The sequence below is a fragment of the Homalodisca vitripennis genome, chromosome X, assembly GCF_021130785.1.
Source record: "Homalodisca vitripennis isolate AUS2020 chromosome X, UT_GWSS_2.1, whole genome shotgun sequence".
NCBI lineage: Eukaryota > Metazoa > Arthropoda > Insecta > Hemiptera > Cicadellidae > Homalodisca > Homalodisca vitripennis.
Genome location: NC_060215.1, coordinates 11,592,961 through 11,611,182, shown reverse-complemented (window position 1 = coordinate 11,611,182; position 18,222 = coordinate 11,592,961). Strand labels below are relative to the sequence as shown.

The 18,222-nt window shown below is 34.6% G+C and overlaps 1 protein-coding gene across 1 annotated transcript in view; it reads right to left on the bottom strand.

The window, feature by feature from the left end:
• Positions 1-18,222, bottom strand: part of LOC124368683 (host cell factor 2) — a 117,103-nt gene that overhangs the window by 32,426 nt on the left and 66,455 nt on the right. Inside the window, exons 7-10 of the mRNA XM_046825969.1 lie at positions 11,929-12,066; positions 10,449-10,791; positions 5,090-5,431; positions 2,984-3,153 (exon numbers count right to left, since the gene is read on the bottom strand). Of these exons, the coding sequence (XP_046681925.1) occupies positions 2,984-3,153; positions 5,090-5,431; positions 10,449-10,791; positions 11,929-12,066 (993 nt within the window). The remainder of the gene's footprint in view (positions 1-2,983; positions 3,154-5,089; positions 5,432-10,448; positions 10,792-11,928; positions 12,067-18,222) is intronic.

Here is an 18,222-nt window from a genome sequence, read left to right as displayed (position 1 = left end):
GCAGCCACTGTTTGCTCTCGAGACTATTATATTGGACAGTGTGATAACACTTGGTGTCCAGTATACTGTACCTGTCAGTGCAGCCACTGTTTGCTCTCGAGACTATTATATTGGACAGTGTGATAACACTTGGTGTCCAGTATACTGTACCTGTCAGTGCAGCCACTGTTTGCTCTCGAGACTATTATATTAGACAGTGTGATAACACTTGGTGTCCATGATACTGTACCTGTCAGTGCAGCCACTGTTTGCTCTCGAGACTATTATATTAGACAGTGTGATAACACTTGGTGCCCATGAAAGTTACGCTCTTCTTTCTTAATCAAGGAATTATTGTTCTTTGGTAGGTAATAATAAACCAACTAAGTATATCAGCAAAAATGCTGAAGGCGAAAAAGATGATAATCCGCAGGTCAGGTTGGACAAATAGTCTATAGATATTTGTAAAAAGAACATCTGAAAACAGTGTGTGTGATAAAGTGAAGGAAGAATCAGAATCAGTCTTTATTGTTACATCAACGTTTATACATAGCATTGCTATAGAAACAGGTAACATTGTCATAAGTTAATGTAATAATGATACATACACATATACATTCATACATATGCACATCACCACTCACATATACATATAAACTTAATAAACATACATATAAGAGGTCAAGACAGCGTAACAAATTTAATGTAATCTATGTTAAAATACAATTTTAAAATTCAGGATCCATCAAATACTCATCAACACTATAATAGTTTTTTTCCAAGAAAAAATCTGTTAGTTTGCTTTTAATTGTTTTTGAATTGATTAAATGTTTATTTTTTTTGAGGTAACTTATTGTATAGTTTTTTGCCGTGTATATTGGAGTTTTTTCTACCAGACGCAGTCGATGTATGGGATATTGAAAATTAGCTTTAAATCTAGTATTGTAATTAAGATCAAAGTTATCACTTGATAAGCTTTCAAAATTTGATTGTACTGTTAGTAGGGTTTTCAGAATGTATAAATTTGGAAGTGATAAGATTTTTAATTCTTTAAACAGAGGTTTGCAAGAAGTTCTAAATGATGAAAAGGTCATTAATCTCATAATTTTTTTTGGATCTTAAAAACTTTATCAAAGTCAGAAGATGATCCCCAAAATTCAATACCATACTGAATTATTGAAAAAAAGAAAGAGTAGTAAATTATTATTCTGGTTTCCAAATTAATTGAATTTCGTAACACTAGCATTTGATAACATGCCGAGTTCAATCTTCTAATAATATTTTCAATACATTTTTTCCAAGAAAAGTTTATATCCAGATCAATACCTAAAAATTTTACGATATCACATAATTTTATTTGCTGGCCGTGGAAAATCACATCCTTATTATAGCCCTCCTTTAATTGTGCCGTTCGAAAATTTAGTAGTTGAGTTTTCTCTTGATTTAATTTCAATCCGTTAACCTTAAACCAGTATGCCAATTCATAAAAAGCTTGATTTAATTTATTTTCCATTTGAAAGTGAGAGTCTACTTTAACAACTGCGGTTGTGTCATCTGCATATAATATAATTTTTGGTGAAACATTTTTAGGTAAATCATTAACGGTAAACATTGTTTTTAGGTATTTTAGGTAAACATTGTTCCTTGTGCCTCTATAATTAGAGTAGTTAAAGAAGGAGACATATCACACAGTGACCCAAAATGCTTTTCCACACCAAGAAAAAAAAGACCTAGGAAGAAACTAAAACTGATTTGGATGATTTTGATCAGTGCACTCTTAGAAGAGTTGTAAATTAATTCCATCACAATGAAGACACACAACCAACATTAAAAGGAGTACTTTGTATAGCCAGACAAAAAATAAACTATAAGAAGAGTGTCTCTAGTCTTGGGATAGTCAGAAATCTCGGATTTTGGGTGGAAATAACTCAAAATTCTATTGGATCAATATCAGGGACATCTGGAAAAAATTAAAAGATGTAAATGCTGGCCAACCTAGAACCAAGGCTAAGTTGCAAAGATGCCTTCCAAACACTCTAGATAACTGTCACGGTGCTGTGGATCCAAGAAGTAATTACACATGCACATCAGTTACAAATGCACATCAGTTACATATGCACATCAGTTACATATGCACATCAGTTACAAATGCACATCAGTTACATATGCACATCAGTTACATGTGCACATCATGCACATCAGTTACAAATGCACATCAGTTACATGTGCACATCAGTTACATATGCACATCAGTTACAAATGCACATCAGTTACATGTGCACATCAGTTACATGTGCACATCAGTTACATGTGCACATCAGTTACATGTGCACATCAGTTACATGTGCACATCAGTTACATGTGCACATCAGTTACATGTGCACATCAGTTACATATGCACATCAGTTACATATGCACATCAGTTACATATGCACATCAGTTACATATGCACATCAGTTACATATGCACATCAGTTACAAATGCACATCAGTTACATATGCACATCAGTTACATATGCACATCAGTTACATATGCACATCAGTTACATATGCACATCAGTTACATATGCACATCAGTTACATATGCACATCAGTTACAAATGCACATCAGTTACATATGCACATCAGTTACATATGCACATCAGATGATCCTCAACACTGGAAAGGACCCACATCATTACAACACACGCTATGAAACAAGCTACACTTTACCCATACACTGCACAGCACTTTTTGAGGAGAAACCAACTTACATTGGACAAAAATTATGAAACCTTCTACCACAACCATTTAAAAATCTTCAGGGAAATGCTTTTAAAAAGGAACTCTATGACCTCTTTGACCAACAGCCTTTCTACACAATTGAAAAATTCCTGAACGAAATGCAGCAGTCCAGACAAACTAATTTAAAATTAAAATTAAATTGTAGATATAGTTTTTTTTTACCCAAGTACCAAATATGTGTGAAACCAAACTATAATTGATGGTAATTGAGATGCACTCACCGTGGCCACTGTCATGCCTTGGCTGGTCTTGACGAGGGTGACGATCTGAGGTGAGCCTTGAACACTACCTGGCTTCTGTACAATGATCTGCTGTTGCTTTCCAGTCTGGGGGTTGGCAGTTTTGAGCACCGTAGCACCTGCGGGTGCTGCGATACGCACCTGCTGGTTTCCTACAACAATATTTCATCAATCAAATAGTTTTTAAAAGCCCAATCAAGACCAAAACCAACGAAATCCATTAAATAATCATACCTTTAATACAGCAATACTATTGGCATTTACCTATTTCAAGATTAAATATTAGGTTGATATATGAAAGGGTGTCTACACAACAAGTCTGAGAAAAATAAGTGACATTCGCAATCCTATAAAGATGTTTTTGTTCCCAGATTATGTGCACAGAAAATTACCAGTTTATTTTGACTCACCAAAACTCTCACATGAAGTAATCCTAGGTATCTGGTAACTAGCTCTACCACTAGTGGTAGGCCTAGCATTGTCCCACAGGAAAAAAGAATAAAAATAATTAATTATTTATTTTAACAAGCAAAGTAAGGGCCATATGGTCTTTTCTATTGTTAAGTGAAAAAACTAAACTTCCTGTGCTAGCAATTATGGAAATTTTAAAATGATGCATTTAATGTAATTATTTTGAGTGGCAGGGTCAAATTTTACCGTCAAGATGAGGAAATAGCAGTTGACTCTCCATTATCTGCTACTTCCAAAAATGTATTTATAGAGGAATCTGAGCATAAAGCCTTGATTTAGCTCAATTCAAACCGAAGATTTGTTGGAGATAGGTGGATGATACTTTTGTTTTTTTTTCCTAATGACAGAATTCCTAACTGACACTAAATTCATCAGGATCATATTAATAGTATTTCTCCTTCCATTTGCCTCATAATGGAAATTCAAAAAAAGCTTCTTATTTTTGATGCGTGTGTGTATTAAGAGATAAGATTATTCTTAAGACCATGGTTTTTCTACAGAAAACACAAAGAGAAATATTTAAACTATCAAACCATCAAAGAAGAATAATTCCAGAGCCCGTACGTCAGAATAAAGATAAATTTGTGTTTGTGTCACTCCATTATACAGTAAAGTAAAGGTGTCTACACACTCAATGTAATTATTTAATTATGTATTATGCTGGGATTATTAGAGACAATTAGAATATTAGGTAGAAAGTACAATATTAGTAAAGAAATGTTAAAACACACAACACTCTTGTAACATCAAAACAAAAAAAGGCATGCAGGATTTCATGATCCATGTTTACAGCAGAAAATGTAGTTAAAACAGTGAATACATATGTGAGACAAAAACACCATTAGGATAAAGGAACAAAAAGGAAACACGAGGAGAGGGGCTAACAGAAGTAAAAAATTGCACATCACTGTTGGTTCAAAGATCATCATATGAATTGGGATGAAACCAACTTAATACATCACGAACCTCATTTCTCCATAAGGAAATTAATCAAGACTTCTTATATAAAATTATCGAGATATTAAGAGATTCTAATAAACCAAAGCAGAGCCACAGTATGGTTTCCAGAAGTTCATCTACAATGAACCAATAATAAAAAGAAAGCTCAACCCCCTTTCCTAATTTGCCACCATCTTGTTTCTGCCATGACGATCACTATTTATTGGACTCTGATCAGTTTTCAGTGGTTGGTTATTCAGTGTAGACCTATCGTGACCGTATTTTTTAGTTCGATTTCAATAATAGTGTGAATGGAGTTAACACACAACATGGTTGTTGTGAGTCCTGATTTATGGGTGTCACAATGCTCATGTATGATTTGTTTACTTTAACCTGGATTGAAGTTATGTGTTGCGTTACTAATCCACGTGAGGGAGAGATCAGATTGCAGAGCTTTTCATGGACATATATAAAAAAGGTGACTTTATCAGGACTTCCATGACTTTTGTGACTGGTAGACATCTTGTATGATAACTCTCAAAACATTTTATGTTTTTATTAAGATACTGCATTATATTGTCACTATGACATTACAATTTATAAAACCTATGATTGATTCGTTCTCAAATTCAAAATTTTAAGAGAAAAGAACTAAAAGATAGTAGTAGTAAACCGGACCTGAGACAGCAACTGGAGAGGGTGCCCTTGGCTGCTGGATAATACGTATGGGCTGACTAGTGATCATGCGTGGACTCTGCACCAAGCGCATGCCACTCGGTGAAGGGCTCTGGGTGCTAGGCGACATTTTGATTTTCTGCGTAGCAGAAGCGGCTGCAGCTAATGCGTGGATGCCCGTCATAGACCCTGGGGGACTTAAGTTGGTAGTGGGGGCAGGGGGCGACACTGGCGGGACAATCGGTGGACTCGCAACTGTTGGAGACACAGTAGCACTCTGAGGCACCGTAGCTATGGCTGCAGCCACAGCAGCTGCACTCTCACTTGCCTCCAACCCAACACTCTCTGGAAACACAATCTTGCATTAAACTACTTTCTACTATAAACTCTGGAACTGGCAGTCAATTTCTCTGCCAGAATATATATATATATATATATATATATATATATATATATATATAACATATATATCATATATATATATATATATATATAACATATATATATATATATACAGGGTGGAAAAAAAGTATGGAAACGCTTTCACTAATTTTGTATGGCTTCACTTATACAAATTAAATTTTGTACATCACCACTTGTATTAACAACCTAGTTTTTGAGACCAGTGGGGACATTTTATCTTTTCAGGGGGACGGCCCGTGAGGAGTCGGACGAAAATCTTAAATGTAAGCATAGGCCGAGTTTGGTATCAAATTAAAGGTCTAGTAAAGAGAAACTCATTACGGCAAACCGCACTTAAAAAGGTTAACCCTATCCAGAATACGGGCCGTTTGAATTTCATAAGTAACGTTTGATTAATTATTATTTCTCCGCAATTTCACAGTCTCAAGTAAACTGTTCTGACTGAAAATGACACTTTATGGAACACAATTATCCAAAAGAATTAAATTAAAAATTATCTATGTATTACAAAAAATAACCATACCTTTTAAATGAGGTGCTCAAACTGCTCTCCGAACACTTGTTGGCAATGAGCTAGTCTATTATAAAAACCTACTGCAGTCACATTTTGAAGCATCTCGGGTGTAATTCTTCTTGCTTCTTCTAATAAACGATTTGTCAGCTCCTCAATGTTGGCTGGTTTAGTTTTATACACATTATCTTTTAAGAAGCCCCACAAAAAGAAATCTAGTGCATTAAGATCCGGTGACCTAACCGGCCACTCAACGGTACCCCTGCGACCAATCCAACGGTTAGGAAACACTTCATCTAACAGATTGCGCACCCGCAAATAGTAATGGGGCGGTGCTCCATCTTGCTGAAACCATACTGCATTAAAATTTGCCCCAAGAAGAGCACGCACTGCTGGCAAAATGTTATTTGTCAACATATTGAAATAAATTTCGCCTGTTAGATTTCCATCTATCACAAACGATCCTACAATGTTATTGTTTATTATTTCAGCCCACATATTCACTTTCTGAGGCCTTTGTGTGCGGCCTTCTATCATCCAGTGTGGATTATGGTCGGCCCAGTAACGGCAATTATGCCTATTTTAACTTGTCCCTTAACAAAGAATGTAGCTTCATCTGAAAACAATATCGAACTTAAAAATTTTTGAATTTCGTCACACTTTCTCATCATTATTTCGCAAAATTCAGTCCTTCGATCAAAATCATCCTCTGCAAGTTCTTGGGTTAGGGTTACTTTAAAAGGGTGATACTTGTTTTTGTGTAAAACATTCAACACTGAGGTATGGCTCATATCAAGATTTTCTGCAGCCACTCTGGCCGAGGTGCTGGGATTTTCAACAAATGTTTGGAGTACATCCAAAGATTTTTGTTCATTTGTTGCCGATTTAGGCCTGCCATTTCTTTCGCGATCTTTGACTGTTCTAGTTTCTTCAAATCTTTTTACTGTCTTAAACACTGTTGACTTACTAATTGGGGGTCTATCAAGAAAAGTGTCATTAAACAAATGCGCTGTTTCTTCATAGGGACGAACTAGATATCCATACCCACGCAGCATAAGCAGCGTGATTCTCTCAAACTCACTAAGTGACATTGCTTTTAAAACTAGTAGAATAAAATGTAAACACTTAAGTAAAAAAATGTATAACTATCGCAGTACCTTCTAGTGAAGACTTTCAACTTTATCTTACGTGGACGAAATTATAACGTAGACTAAAAACCAAGCTGATATTAAAAATACAAAACTGTGGAGTTTTGCTGTGACAGTACTGTTTGTATTGCCAAACCAGTTTATGTTTGCCTGAGATAAAAGGGCTGGAGGGACTGGACCTTGACCTCATGTTGATAAGGAGTTAAGGTGGTATTATTGAATACTCTCAGTTTCTTGAAGACAAGACAGGAAAACCCCTATTTACTGTTATCCAACAAATGTAGAGGTAAAAAAAATAATTTTTTATTGGAAATTGTTTTTCAAATTTACATAACCGACATAAAACATACTACTGAAAGTAAATTAGTTACTTCACAAGACAAAATTACTAAATTTATTTGTCATGAAATTCATACGGCCCGTACTCTGGATAGGGTCAACCTTTTTAAGTGCGGTTTGCGGTAATGAGTTTCTCTTTACTAGACCTTTAATTTGATACCAAACTCGCCCTATGCTTACATTTAAGATTTTCGTCCGACTCCTCACGGGCCGTCCCCCTGAAAAGATAAAATGTCCCCACTGGTCTCAAAAACTAGGTTCTTAATACAAGTGGTGATGTACAAAATTTAATTTGTATTAGTGAAGCCATACAAAATTAGTGAAAGCGTTTCCATACTTTTTTTCCACCCTGTATATACGAGGTGTGTTAGAAAAATAATGAGACTGATTTCATACTAACCAAAGTTTTTATTATTTTCAAACAACAATGTTATCCCCTTCAAAGTAGTTTCCTTGGGCAGCTATACATCGGCGGAGTCGTCGTTCCCACTCTTGGTAGCAGCGCTGGAAGTCTTCAATTGGTATGGCTTTTAACTGGTCGGTCACAGTCTTTTGAATGTTCTCCAGAGTTCCAAAATGACGTCCTTTTAGGACATGTTTCAATTTCGTGAAGAGGAAAAAGTCACAAGGACTTAAATCAGGTGAATAGTGGGGTTGAGGAACAACAGTAATGCGTTTTGAGTTCAAAAATTCACAGATGGAAATGGCCGTGTGACATGGAGCATTGTCATGATGAAGCATCCACTTGTCTGCAATTTCCGGTCTCACACGGATCACTCTTTTCCTCAAATTTTCAAGGACACTTTTATAAAACACTTGGTTGACAGTTTGTCCTGGTGGAACAAATTCTTTGTGTACGATACCTTTCCTGTCAAAAAAACAAATTAGCATGGTCTTGATCTTTGATTTGCTCATTCGACATTTCTTCGGCCGAGGAGATGACGAAGTGTGCCATTCTTTACTTTGCCGCTTTGTTTCAGGATCGTACTCAAATATCCAGGATTCATCACCAGTGATCACACAATTGAAGAATTCTTGGTCATTAGCAATCCTCTCAAGAAGATCAACGCACACATTTTTTCGATTGTCCTTCTGTTCAGTTGTGAGATTTTTCGGCACCAATTTGGCACAAACCTTTCGCATGTTCAAATCATCTGTCACAATTTGATGCACGGTGAAAGTGTTTAAATTTAGCTGTTCACTGATCATCTTTATTGTTAAACGACGGTCTGATCTCACAAGCGCCCTCACACGATCCATGTTTTCGTCCGTTCTTGAAGTCAAAGGTCTCCCTGAGCGAGGTTCATCTTCAACGTGTTCTCGGCCTTCCAAAAATGATTTGTGCCAGCGGAAAACTTGTGCTCTCGATAAGCACTGTTTCCCATAGACCTGTTTCAACTTTTCAAAAGTCACACTCGCGGATTCACCAAGTTTAGCACAAAACTTTATTGCACAACGTTGCTCTAAATTTCGATGCTCCATTTCTGTGACGCACAATTAAAACACAACTTTACTAATGGCGCTGTCAAAACTAATGTGTTAACTGTACGGAGTTGTAACTCGGACTGAGGAAGTGGAAGGGATAAATAAACAGGTTTAGCGTCAGCCGGTAGACACAACGTTGCCAGATCTCCCGCAGTGTTACCAATCTCATTACTTTTCTAACACACCTCGTATATATATATATATATTCTGAAAAGAGTGAATTCAAAGTTTAATGATTCATACAAAAATTGTTATTATTGGTGAAATAAAAAATAAAACATACAAAATATAGAGAATTTAATTTTGAGTTAACCAGAAAGAATAGAAGGTTTCATCACTTTTAACATGAGACAAATAAAATAAAAATAACATAAGTACGTAAGTATTGTTAAAATAGTAACTTACCATAAAACTCTAAGATTCGTTTCAATTGTTTGCAACATAGTACACTTTCATCTCTCATAATTGTTTCCAATATAATTACTAAAGCATCGAAAAACTATTACACAAGTTTTCTGATGAATTAAGTGATTGAGTAAATTATAATCCATTTTCACAAGTAATGGTAGGAATCGTACAGGATGTTTGAATATCTGTGGCCACATGACGAAAACATTGTTTACACTCTAAAGAGACAAGTAGACACGCCCATCCAGATTGTGATCCAAGTTGAAACATTTTCCTGAGCAATAGAGATAGCATATTAGAACACAAAATAGTTACAAAATGTTTAGACATGTACAAAACATTCTTCTTTCGATTAGTATCAATACTGAAATTTCTTGAGCATATTTACAGGCATAAAAACAAAACAGTAAGCTGTATTAAAAAACCGATATAAAGTGCTGCACCTTGAATACAATCTAAATTATAATAGATCAATTGTATCTATTAACACTTTTACTGCCAAAGACCTATAAATAGGCCTGGATATGCATGGAGGCCTCTATATATAGGCCTTTTATAGACCTACAATGTTCTATGTTGTGTAATTAATTTTTATCATAATTTTATTTAATTAACTGCACTACATTCTGAACAATATGTTCTTTAAGAAAGTTATTGATTTGACACATTCATATAACAACTAATTATATTGTGTACATTATATAAAGCCATATTTTTAGACAGCAGTAGGTGTTTAAACTAAGGTGTTTAAACCTCGCTGTTGAAAAGGCCTCACAAATCAATAAAAAAGTCTTAAATATTGGTTTTATGTTTTTCATCTAAGTTAAGGTGGGTAGTTTTCTTTGTACACAAGATTGTTATTCTTATGCACTTTTATGTAGAACAGGTAGACTTAATAATATTTCCATGGCAGTAAGGCCACCCCTTAGAAAAAGACATATCTATATCATTAATATGACAGTTGGGAAACAATACCATTACGTGTTGATCGCTTACCAATAATACACAATTTTACGCACACTACACATATTTATATAAACAGAACTACCTGATGGTTGTTGTTGGGGTGGAGTAAGACGTATCAGAGGATCTGTAGGGCAGAGCTCAGGTGTGGGGCTGGCAGATGCATTGACAGGCACGGGGCTGACCTGTAGTATGGATCTGCGCGGTGCTGCTGTAGGCTGAGGAGCAGGTTTCAGCACAGTAGGCGCAGGAGACAAGGCAGTGGGGGAAAGAAGGTTCACGTTGCTAGGGGGAACGGGCGGCGGGCCCTCGGCTTGTGGGGCCACAGGCGTAGGTGACAGCATTGGCAGTGGGGGTACGGGAGACAAGGTAGGAGTGGGGCTGGGCAACAATGTTTGAGCGGTTGGAGGAATATCATATTTCATTACCTGAGAACATCAACCACTGTCAGTACCGTAACAGAATACACTTTGATATTTCTTATTCTTTTAAACTAACTTTATTCCAATTACCTTTCTGACTTAAGCACTGTTATTATTGATGCTCTTATTTTACCAAATGTTCAGGAGAAAAAAATACATAATGTACACCAGTTTCATTCATACCATAATAAAGTTCTCACATAGATTTAATAATATCATACAAATTATTAAATTTTAATTAAAATTATTGATTGATAATAACCCAAAAGAAATATCCTAAAAATTATATTTAAATATAACCCTTGTTATCCTTAAGAGTTATTTTATGCACATTTCGACTCTCATGTACAACTTTTACTAAACATCTATTTGTTTACATTAAAAATAACAAACAATAAATTTTTACATGTCAACACAGTTACGGAACCAAGATATGAAGCCAGTACAGTTTTTTAGTCTTATGGCTTCACAATGGTTTACAAAGTAGCAACTCAACAATTATTATAGCATATTTCCTTTGTAAAACTTTCACTCAAAAAAGTTTACAAGCTAATTAGTTTACAATTTCGAAAAGTTTGATATGCAAACAATGAACTGAGTTCAGATATTCCATTTCTTAAATATTAGTTGTTAATTGTATTCAGTTGCTTTTCTATCTAAAAAATGTATATCCTTAGTTTATAACAGAACATAAGCTTAATACTTTGTATTCAGGAATAATATGTAGAACTCTTTCCCCACACTCAGAGGTAAAATCTTCGTGGAGAAATATTGTTCTTTTTCTGTACTTTTATGTTTATTTATTTATTTTAAAAAATTGCTTTTAAACAAGCCTTTACCCAATCACAAGCAAGCATTAATTAAACTAACAAATATAAATTGAGAATACAGTGTCCTTCATATACACGCATTCACAATAATAATTAAATAACACAATTTAAATGGTCCCCTCGTCACAATTTTAGAAATAATAATAAGATGATCAATAAATTAACATGTATAAAAACAAATTACGGCAACAATTACAAGATAATACACTTTTAAACAATATAACCTATGTGTATTACAGCATATACATCTGTTTATATAGTTATTCGGTTTTGATTTAATTTTTTTCATATTTTTCTTAATTATAATATATACCTGAAGGACATAGTTTTCAGCAGTTGGTACTCCTGTCCACAGTACTTCCAAGCTGTTGGTAGAGGCCCGAACAAGCTGCACTCGACCTGTCATGTATGGTTTTTCTACCTCCAGGTACCACAAGTCCTTGCAACACACCTGCCACAGTACACAGAACTCAATACTATGAAATCTTCAGTATCTTTGGCATTGCTTATTTTACTAGAGATATTTTATTTAGGGTGTCTAGCAATAAAAATAAACTAAATTCAAGACTTTTCTGGACCTTTTATTCTAATTTAAAGACCACGAACTTTATACAAAATAACGTCTAAATGTAAAACTTCGGCTTACGAGCAATTGTGGAGAGGAGTTAAGCACGTGTGGGAGAGACAGTTAAGTAATTTGTTATAGAAAAACTTACACTTTTTACTTTATTAACTTATATCAACACAATTATAGTACTTAAAGTGTGATGGTGGTCAAAAACAGATGATAAGACATTTGAATTTGGATATACTTGTATATTATTTACATTAATAATATTTACATATTTCTACTAAAAGACTTAATTTTATTATTTCTCCACCAATGCTGTGCAGTTCTTCTTTAAGTTTTTCCACTGTTCTGTTCTTTCGCAGCAAAACAGCCTTTCGTTTTTTCTGCCGCCCGCCGATCTTTAACAGCCATAGTCTAAAATATAAAAAGTACTATATGAATAATATAGACGAAGCAAATGGAAAAAATAACTTATTAATATTTCTGATTAAAAAAGTTGTTAGTAGAACTAGTTTGTTTTAATAGTTTAATTTAATGTATCTGAAGTGTTTGTTTAATTTTACATCTACATTTATTTTACAATATAAACTGAGCTGTAATTTTTAGTTTTTCTTCTCTAATCCATGGAAAATAATTCCTTTCAGTTGCATTTAAAATATTAATTACAGTTATGCAGTAGCCATTGTTTAAAACAATACATTAAACACATTTCATATGACATCTGTCACATGCTAAAGCTATTTCTTAAGTTATGGTGTGCACTAAAAGTTCCCCTCAACAAAGTAAATCAAACTTTAAGAAAGAATTCTTTGTAAGAAAGAAGTTGGGGTCTAGGAGACGGGCTGACCTTAGTTCGGGTGAACCCCAATGAACTGGGAAAGTACCTCTCCAGGGGCGGCACCGCCAAGGTGTTGCTCAAGACCGAAGGGGGATCCGAATCCAACCATCTAACCAATGGTTGGGCTCGGATAAACGCTTACTTAGCATCCTGCTTGAGGTGGCCCTCAAACCCCCAGGATCTAGGGTAGTGCCTCGATTGTGCACTCTGCGCGGTGACGGCCCTCGGCGCCATGCAGTAGTGGTGCCAGTCCGGGTCCACCTGGAATCGCACCACACAAAAACTTGTTTTTGACTGAGGGCACCCCAATCCCACGGTGTGAGGCGACCCGTGCCTAAGGGATGCATGGCGCATGGGTTGTGCGTCGTAAACGGAGCCCTTGGGGGTCGGGCGGCCCCCCCAAGCGTAAATAGCCTTACCTGGTCATACGGGGCTCTGGCTGGGTGGACCGTTATTTCCTCGGTACTCGTAGGACCTTTCATGGATTCTTTCAATAAAAACAAAACAACACCAACAGATTTAGATCTGGAAGAACTGCAACGGGCAGTTGCATCCGGCACCCAGGCCTTGGATGTATCTTAGGGTGGGCTGAAAAAACTAAATTTTTGAGCATCGAGAATCAAGAATCAAGAATCAAGAATTTTATTGTCGTTAAGCACATGGCAATAGACAAAGTCAAATAAAATACAGTTTCATCTAATACAATTTCTACAAAAAAAAAAAATATACATGTGCAAAATAAATAAACAGTTAATAAACATTATTTATATTTTACATAAGGTCTAGAAATTTATTATATATTTAAGCATCTTCCTAAAGAGTAAATATCTTGACTGTTTAATAAACATAGACATAAATATATATCTATATAAATAAATAGATAACACATAGACATTAAAATTACAAAATAAATTAAAAAACAAGATGACATTTAAAAATACAGTTAAAATCTTAAAGTACTAATATCACAGGCCAAAAAATCACTAACAGAGTAAAAGGCAATTTCTTTCAACCATTTTGACAGAATAAATTTAAATCTGCTAAGGTTTACAGACCATGCTTCTTTTGGTAACTTATTAAATAATTTTATTTTCATAAACACATGGCTTTTTTTTGATTTTTCTAGTTTTATAGAAATACAGTCAAGTAAGTAATTTTGTCTAGTATTATAGGTGTGAACTTCATTTCTAAAATTATAATTATTTAAGTTTTCCTTAACACTAACTAAGCTAAAATATATGTACATACATGGAAGAGTCATTATCTGGAATTCTTTAAAATATGGAACACATGATTCTCTACCTGAGATATTTGCCATTATCCTAATAGCTTTTTTTTGCCATTTGAACACTTTTAGTGATTGTGAGCTGTTGCCCCAAAGTGTTATTCCATATAATAAATGGGAATTAAAGAAGGCATAGTAAGCAGCAACTAACATTGGGAAACTAACACAATTTTTTAGTTTTCTTAATAAATAAGTAACTCTAGATAGTTTTATACACAATTGATTTATTTGACATTCCCAGCTAAGCCTACTATCTAGATATAATCCTAATAGTTTAACGGGTTTAGTACCTTCATTTATAAGTTTATTCAATGAGAAAACAATATTTTCAGTTTTACTACTGTTTACAAGTAGCCCGTTGACTTTGAACCATTCCTGAGCTGCTATCATTGAATTATTTTCTTCTAACAATAACCCATTCAAATCTTTACTTTGATTCAGAAGAGTGGTGTCATCGGCATATAGTACTGCTTTACATGGCACATTGAATGAAAAATCATTCACAGCAATTATAAATAGAAAAGGACCCAGAACAGATCCTTGCGGTACCCCAACTTGAATTGTTTTAAAATCAGATAGTTCCAAGCCTGCCACAACCATTTGTTTTCTATTACTTAAGTAAGAGGAAATTAACTGTAGTTCAGAATCTCTAACTCCATAGCTATTGAATTTACTTACAATCAGTTCATGAGAGATGGAGTCAAATGCTTTTGTGAGATCTATTAAAGTTGCAGACGACAAAAATTTATTTTCAAAATTCTCTAAAACGTTTTCTACTATTGCTTCTATGGCTTTGGTTGTGTTTAAGTTTGGAAGAAACCCAAATTGATCTTTACATAATAAATTATTATTGTAAAAATATAAACTTAGTTGGTCCTTTACACAACTTTCAAAAACCTTACTAAATATAGGTACCAAAGAGATTGGCCGATAACTGGAAGGATGTGATTTCTCACCCTTTTTATAAATTGGAATGACTTTGGTCACTTTTAATGCTTCAGGAAAGACACCATATTCCAACATCATATTGAACAAAAAAGTTAATGGGTCTACAAGTACATCGATTATTTCTTTTAAAAGTTTGTTAGAGAACCCATAATAATCTTCACTTTGGGACGAACTTAACTTTGAGACACACTTTAACACCTTAGTGTTATCAATGTTTTGCCACTTAAAACAACTGACCCCACCGTTACAACTTAAAATATAATCATCAACAAACTCAATTGCTAAAACATTATTTGTTGGTGTAAGTGAAACAGAGCTTATAAAATAGTCATTAAAATCATTAGTATTAACAGGTACTTCTTGACTAACTTTAGAACGGTTGGTCTCAAGCTTTATAATATTCCAAGCAGCTTTACATTTATTCTTAGAATTCTTTATATATTCGTCATTCGCAGATATTTTGCCTTCTAAAATTTTAGCCTTATATCATTTTTTTGCTTCATTATAAACGTTTTTATGCAGTTGTTCACTTTCTCCCCCTACCGATAACTTATATCTATCATATAAGGTAACAATAAAATCTCTAAATTTTTTTAACTCTGGTGTGAACCATGTGATTTTTGGCCTTTTAACTTTACTTTTTTTTATTTTTTTAGTTTTACAGCATTCTTCAAGAGAAGTTGTCAAAATAAATAAGAAGTAGTCAAAAGCTTGGTTAACATTGGTGCACTTCGTAAGTTGTGACCAGTTAAATTGTGACAGTTGTTCCTTAAACTTTAAGACTGAATTAGCAGAAAGCATTCTTTTTAACAAAAATGAAACTTTTTCACTATTGTTGTCAACTATGATCAAGTCAAAAAACACTAATAGTCGAGTTCTAATAGCGCTCAAAAGTTGCGTATTATTGAGCTGATTAAGAGAAAAATAATAAAAGAAATATTAATTAAAATCTTTAGTTCACGCATCGAGCTTAAAGTTTTCTAAAAAATGTACTTTTTTGCTACTTTGAAAAAATATTTTAAACTCGCTTATGATGATTTTTTTATTGTACTACCATATATATATACTACGTTTGTAAGTCCATAACGTCAATAAAAATATTTAGATACTTTAAACCAACATATAAAGTTTGCAAAATGTAACGAAAATCTCTAACAAATTCCTTAAAAACAAATAATCTAGTAGTTTGATTACTCACGCGGTGAGCAGCATGAAGTTAGGCACGGAGTAGAAAACAAGTCACTACATGAAACCTCTGAGGCATCTGGCGCCGTAAGCAAGTCGCGACATGAAACCTCCCTACCTGACCTACCTTTGTTTGTGCTTCAAGTGAATTTAGTTTTTTTACTGTGCGATCGGTTAGTTCTGAAAGTTGTGTGTTCTGTGTAGTGGCGGTGAAATGGCTGTTTCAAACAAACTATTAACAAGACAGTCGCACCGGTGTCCTATTTTTGGTTTATCCAAAGGCCTCAATGGGGTAAGTCTTCCTACATATGAGGATGTTTTGTTGTGTTGTTTCGAAGAAAGTTACCAGTTGTCAGTAAAATCAGAAACAAAGAAAAACATTTCTTTTTCTCTTATTGCGGAGAATGTTGCTTTTCAGATTGAAGCTATTTATGTCAAAGCCTCAATTCCAATTGTATCTCACACACGAGTTGTCCAAATGATTCGGTCTTACCACGATTCATATTACAACTGAGCCGGGGCTCAGTTTGGACAATTTATTTTTGTCTTTTATTTTGCCCACCTCGGCCACTCTTGTCAGTCGGTGGGGGAGTCACTCCGTCAGAGTATTGATTTTCTGCCTGGTTGAGGTCAGCTGGTTGACCTTGACTAGTTTACCGACCAGCTGTTCACCGGCACCGGCACTGGCTCTGGCTACTGTTCGGAGCGGTCAGACACGTTCGGAGAAGCTTACTGTGTTCTGGCTGTTCTCTGTTCTTCCCGTTTCTCCATGGCTGGCTAATTCACCGACTTTCGGCAGGTAATTGTCTTTTTCACTCTCTTAACTTATTTAGTTGGCGGTTTTTCTCTCCCACCCAGACATATATTATCGTAGATTAGTTATAAGTAATTTATATATATGTTTATTTTGTAACTTGTGTTCCTCGTGTACGTGTTCGTGTCGCTAAGTGTTCGTTCCTGTCTTTCGTACGTTCTAAAATTTGTTAATTTATTTACTATGCTAGTTTAGTTTTTTATCTTTCGCTCTTGTGCTTTCTAACTGATCCGTTCGGCGAACGGAAATTATTTATTCCGTGTACACACCTTGTTTTTATTTAGTGTAAGCGAGACGGTACAGACTTTGCAAATTTTTGTTACCTCGTGTTTTGTGTTGCGTGCAAAATTGGGTGGCAACATTCATGATTTCAATTTTATTATTTAATTATTGCCTTTATAGTAGCGTGAAATGATTAGAATTTAATTATTGTTATTTGGGAAATAATGTATTGTTATTATTTGTAATTTATATAATTATTATTAGGCCTACCTTACAATTAATATTTAATAGCAAAATGTAAATTATTATAATATTATAATAGAATGATTAAAATCCAGCGAATTTTAGTTACAAGTAATTGTTATCACGCTTAATCATTTAGTATGGCTGTTCTAGCCTATAAGTAAATGTTTATATATTTGAAAATTTGTTTTGTTTGTAATATTTAATATTGTCACCAAGTAGTGTATCTTTTAATACTTGGTGTCTTGAGGTATTTTTGGGAAATAGTCTTCTGATACTTAAAAGGTACTGTTAGTTACAGATTGTTATTTTTTTTTAATTGTTAAATTTAAATATTTTATTATACTTTGTGGCAAACATAATTAAGTTTTTATTATTTCTCGGGTTGTAGTAAAGTTGTTCTCAATATCTACTGGTTATGTTGGGATTCTATAGGGTCCCCGTGAGTGCCGTCAGCGGGACTGGTGCGGCGAGTCTGCCCGAACAACTGAAAAATTGAAT